General features: G+C 37.0%; 1 protein-coding gene across 6 annotated transcripts in view; it reads left to right on the top strand.

The window, feature by feature from the left end:
- PTPRQ (protein tyrosine phosphatase, receptor type Q) overlaps nucleotides 1–6,000 on the top strand; it is a 217,037-nt gene that overhangs the window by 188,912 nt on the left and 22,125 nt on the right. For 3 of the 6 annotated variants that reach the window (XM_019543153.1, XM_019543150.1, XM_019543152.1), the window contains 2 exons: nucleotides 2,087–2,113; nucleotides 2,747–2,828. In XM_019543153.1, coding sequence (XP_019398698.1) covers nucleotides 2,087–2,113; nucleotides 2,747–2,828 — 109 coding nt within the window. Of the gene's footprint in view, nucleotides 1–2,086; nucleotides 2,114–2,746; nucleotides 2,829–4,405; nucleotides 4,560–6,000 lie in introns of those variants that run through there. The other 3 variants (XM_019543151.1, XM_019543154.1, XM_019543155.1) reach the window with 2 other exon arrangements.

The raw sequence follows: 6,000 nt of genomic DNA, 5'->3' as shown, positions 1-6,000 counted from the left end.
CCCCCCTCAGCCTTCTCTTGTGGAGGCTGAACAGGTTCAGGTCCCGTAGCCTGTCCTCGTAGGGCCTGCCCTGCTGTCCCCTGATCATGCAAGTGGCCCGCCTCTGGACCCTCTCCATGTTGTCCACATCCCTCTTGAAGTGCGGCACCAGTTTTGAAATAGAAGCACCAGTTTTGACAATTTATGCTTTGGACACGTAGGGCCACAGTCGCATTGTCTCAACATGTACTTTGACATGAGTGTTACTCTACCACATTTTTGAATGCCTCCTCTTACTTTCAAAATGACCCACACTGGTACCTGGAGTCTCTGCAGAATCAATGGAGAGATTTCATGATGCCATGATCATGGAAGAGTTTTTGTAGGTTTTCCTACTCTTAACAGTTCTTGAAGTCAGACAATTTAGATTCCTCTTTGTGTTTGCCCTAGAGCTTAGTGGTTTGAACACTTGCTCAGGATGCGGAAGATCTGGGTTTTAGGCCTTCCTCAGCTTGAGGAGATTTGGGATTGGCTCTCCCAGTTCCCAAGAGAGTACCTTAAACATCAGACTATACAATAGTTTAGATGAAAACATTTTACAGACACACTGTTGAAGGTTATTGGGCTGGAATACAATAGACATGGTGCTGGAAAGAGCAAGAGAAATCCTAGCTCTGTATTATATTAGTTAGTATATTTTCCTAGGGAAAGGAGAGTCCTGGATTTGGGTCCCTGTGCTGGCATCATTTCTGTTATGCAACCAGTGGCCGTGTAATATATAATGCATAAACAGTTCTGGGAACAAGCAAGAGATTGCTTCTGTAACCTAGTGACTAGGACATTCTTCTAGATGGCAAGCTTTGCATTCTGGGTCCTGTTCCTAGCACTGTTTATATATTTTACATTATATAATCATTGGCTATGAAACAAAAATAACTCTGGGCTCAAACAGCCTAATCTCTAGGCCACAAAGGAAGTTGGTCTCCCGTTTCTTGGATAAGTGCCTTAACTCTGAGGCTAGTGGGCAAAAGGGAGGTTGCCACCAATTTTGAGCTGACTTGAGTGCTCTAAGTGGGTGTGGCTACATGAGACATTTACTGCACAGTAGACTAATTAGCTCTGCAGTAAACATCTTGCATCTAAGTGTACGCCCCTATTAGGCTGGAGTAAACTAATTTAGTCTGTAACAGGATAATACTTACAAATACAAGTATACAAGTAAATACAATGCTGTCTGGGGCATGAGGGTGCTGTAGTGTGAGGCTAGCCAGCTGGCACCCCATGCACTGAAGCACCCCTGTGCCTCAGCCAGCCAGGGCAGTGTCTACACAAGCTTTAGATAAAGTGCCCCTGCCACCTTTCTGAAGTGTAGGGATGCTGATACACCAGATGCTGTAGGTGCCTTAATTAAAGCAGCTCCAAGAGCTCTTGGAGCTGCTGTAATTAAAGTATCTCCCCACACACACACTCCAAGACCACATGTATAAACACATGTCTAACTCATGTGTAAGTCCCATTTAAATACCTGTTGAGATAATTAGAATCTGCCTCTTAGCCTCTAGAGATTTACCAGTCTCAAAGATTAAAAAACATATTTGGACAACAAAGGACTGCAAAGGAGTATTTGTACTAAGTTTCCTTCCTGAACTTCTCTAGAGCTGCTGCACAGCTTGAGAGGCAGATGCCCTTTACCACTTGTATTCCTAGCCACACAACTCAAGCTGGCACGTATAAGGATGTCATGAGCGCTTTTCATTCTATACCCAATGCTCAGTTCAAAACATCTGAATGCCCAATGTAAGTTTAAGTAGTGTGCACCAACTGTGGATTTCCTGTGCCATTTCAGGCACAGAACAGTGGTCAAATGATTAGATGGGGAAAACAGTTTAAAACTGCATTTACTATATTTATAAATACACAAACCAAAAGCTCAGTGTGATAATTACCAATTATTACCATTTACTAATATCTCCATTATAATATTATTTGAATCGAATGGGCAAATACACTTATCTCTGATCTTGAGTTATTTAAATTTTGCATCTACAGCCTTATTAGAATACATTATATCATTTGGCTCACAGATTTAACATAATCTCTATTGCAGGTTACTTAGTTATAGAAAATCCATCAAGTAAGTTGATTAAATATTTTTGTACTGTTCCCTATTGATTCAATGACTTGTTGAGTCTTAATGTGTGGTTCCTTCTTGTATGTTTATTAGAAAAAAAACTCCAAGCTGCGTGTAAATCATAAAAGCATGACTAATTGCATGGTAACTGGAGAAATGCTTTCTCTCTCTCTGGGGTGAAGCCTGCATGTCTGTGTTTTAGCTTGGGAAGTAATACAGGGATATTTAAACTCCTTGGGGTTTAAAAACCATGTCATTATGAGAATGAGGTCACTGCAATATTTTATATGTCTAAAACCTTGCAATGTATGAAATGTTTCCTGGGCAACAAAGAGATATTATGTACTTTAGAGTACAATTATAACTTTACAAACTTACATTAATATCAAAACTTTGCACTGAAATGCTAACTTCCTTTAAAAGTCCTACTTATTAAAGCTAACAATTTGACCAGGAGGAAATGCTCTGATTTTGTATTGATCTAATAAAATCAAATAACTAAGCTACATATTTTAATTTTGTGTCTGCAAATATCAATTATTAAAATGGATAACTGTTTATTTTGGTAAAAACAGTGGCTGTATGGGGGGGTGGGGAACCCTCAGAGTTTTCTAACTCTTTTGTCATTACTTCTAGGCCAATAAACAAGAAATCCTTCCTACAACATGTTGAAGAGCTTTGCACAAACAACAACCTAAAGTTTCAGGAAGAATTTTTGGTATGTTGCTAGCAGTTGTCATAACATCGCAAGACCTCTAGTTGTTTTGTGTGTCACATTTCATGTCCATTTTAAGCATGCAACGCCATGAAGGATTCTGGCCTTGATAATCAATACCCAATTACCAAGTTGATTGTTTAAAAAGTAACATTACACTGATTGGGACTGTGCACTCTTCACTGCAACCTGATCAAAATTATTCACCTAGTGTGTCAGCAAAAGGTGATCTTCTCTAGACCTTTCCTGCACTGACATCATTCTCCGTAGTAATATTAAAGGTTTTTTATATTAAAGGGTTTTTTTAATAGTGATACTCAAGTTGATTAACTGAGAATATTACTTTCCTTATTTTGAATGTTTTACATGGTATTGTTCAATTCTGGAAAATGTTATTTATCAGATCTTTATTCAGAGATCAGGGTATGACATGTATTAGAAGTGAATGACGTGATCAGATAAGTTTAATTTAGGTCTATTTAATCACTTGAAGGAAGATCATTTTCTGAAATGTATAGTTGATGTTTACTGAAGTCAGTGGGAGTTTTGCCATTATATTCAATGAAAGGAGGAACAGAACCATACACTTTAATTTATTTACAAGTAATGAGACATCTAGACTGCTACTTACCTTGATCTTGTGAATACCCTCAGTAGGATTGGAATATCACCTACTACTGTGCTTTGGGGCCAGTAATTTTGCAAGTCCTCCAATTCCTGTTGAAAAGTGATTAGCTTTCAAAACCCACATGGCATTTATATAACAAATATACAGTTTCAGAAATGCTTTAAAACCTAAAATAAGCTGGTCATTTTTTTCTTAACTAACTTCATTTTTGTAGCTATCATATTTAAATGACTTGTTCAACATTATCTGTTCCTTTGGTTATTTCAGAAACTTATCATGATCACTTTTAATGTATATAATTATTTACCATAACAAAAATAACTTGTCAACCTCTGGCAACTTTATTATTTTGGATTTATAGATTTGTCATGAATTACTTATTGTCTTGATTTACAAAAATGAAGAATCAAACAATTGTCTTTTCTACTGCTGCATTATAATATTTCAGTCTCTCAGGGCAAAACAATAAAAGTGTGAAAAGATTAATGGCATTTCCTACAACTTTTTGGTTATGCTTTTTAGGCAATATTGGTCTGGATTTAATAATAAAAGCACCATAAAATTCTTCTGAGCAGTAATGCATGGAAAACTTTTTTCAAGAGTAGAAGTGTTATTTCACTGAAAGAGGAGAGATTATAATTATATTACACATGACTGGCCAGATGAAAAGTTTTCCTAGCAACAATATTTTCACATATTACGGTTTATCAATGGAAAATTTCAAATATTCCTTTTTACATATAGTAATTACAAGAGTCAAGATTACAGTATTTGTATAACTCACCACCTAAAATAAGAGAATTGTCTATTAAGTAATGGTATTATCAACGTGATTTTAAATTTGCCCAAATATGTGAAACAGACCTTAATTAACCAAATCACTAATTAAACTCTTAGCCAGAATTTTTATATGCTTTGGGTTTTTCATTGTATATATTTCCTTGACCTTTAGTTTCCAGAAGCCTGAATAGAAATAATTCCTACTATATAACTTGTCCTCCAAGGCCAACCAGTACAAAAGGGCAGGCAGTGTTCCTGGCACAGGACAATCAGCCAACTCACGTGGGGAGCTGATCAGCTATCTAGATTAAAAGTCAACATAGTGACTTTTGAAGTCAGATGGTGATTATTTAGCTGCTCCTTTGGGAGAAGGTGGATAAAATGTGGAGTTTTCACCTTCTAGGAAAAGCTTATAGAGATTAAGGGAAACATTTTCAAGGGCAAACTGGAAGATAGTCACCTAACTCTCATTGACTTTCAATAGGAAATAAGCACCTAACTGCCCTTCACAGATCTCTTCCCCAGGTGGCTCACAGCCCCTATGTGTCACAACTAGGAATATAGTACAGGTTTCTTGACTGCAAGCCTTGTTCCTTAACTATAAAACTATCCTTCCTTTCTATGCGAGTAGCACCTGCAGGTATATTATCAAGTATAGAATTATAAAGGCCCTCCAGTCCTCTTGCTTTAGGCTGTAAGCTTCTCATCAGCTGGAAGTAAAAATTTTCTATGGGATTGTTTTGCACAACATGATACACTGTAGTTGTTTTGAACTTTCTGCTGAGCATCAAGTAATAATCATTGCTGGAAATACAATAGTGGAATAGATGGACACTTAGTTTGTTTCATTATGGCAAGTCTTCCTTTTAATACCAACGTTAACAACATAAACAATGAAGTACAATGAATGCGTCTGTCGTTTTTAACTGAAGCTATCAAGTAGGGTTGGTTGAATACCTCAAATATTAATGAAAAATTGTTTGAGTAAAAACAGCTTTACTGTTTTACAGTACCCATGCCCTCCGCTTATCGGCTTTTTATTAACATTTCATGTATGAACTTCTTTTCAGAAGAACGTTCATAAAGGACAACACTGTCTCAAATGCAAGCATGCACGTGACAAGAATTAGCACTGGATCACAATAGAAAGGTTAATCGTGATGCATGGTAGACTTATTAATGTGTTCTTACCTTCAGTGTTTCTTAGTCTTAGGAAAATGTACACACAAGCACATAGATACTTACACATATATAAAAAATATTTTCATCAAAAGTTTTTCACTATGAATGGTTCATTAATCTCTGCCTTTGAATAGTAGAACTAATGAACAGTTATGATGCTGTGGTTCATTTGCCACTGAACCAAAAATAACTCTTCCCATTCCCCTCAGTAATAGGTCAGTGAGCAATAACTAATTGCCAGTTGTCTGTGTTTGATTAAATGCTCACCAGTTCTCAAGCTGTGGCAAGAGTCCTCCCAAGCAACAGGAGTTACAAAAAGGCATTACTCACAGGTGGAGCTGAGTTGCTAGGACATTGTTACCACATTATATGGCTTCATGAAAAAGACAGAAAAAAACACAAGAGGTGATAGTCTGACTTTATCCAGACTTTTAAAGGTGAAAGATCATGTAAGCTTAAATTGTTCAACTTGGCAGTGTTTTCTGCAGCTCTGCATCTGACAGCATTCATGTAACTAGGATTGACGGTGAGGTGAAATACTTCTGTAATGTTTCCAGCTGTTCTTAGAAATGCGACATATAATAG

Source organism: Crocodylus porosus, unplaced genomic scaffold, assembly GCF_001723895.1.
Source record: "Crocodylus porosus isolate Cpor-Errol unplaced genomic scaffold, CroPor_comp1, whole genome shotgun sequence".
NCBI lineage: Eukaryota > Metazoa > Chordata > Crocodylia > Crocodylidae > Crocodylus > Crocodylus porosus.
This window is presented reverse-complemented; position numbering and strand designations above follow the sequence as displayed.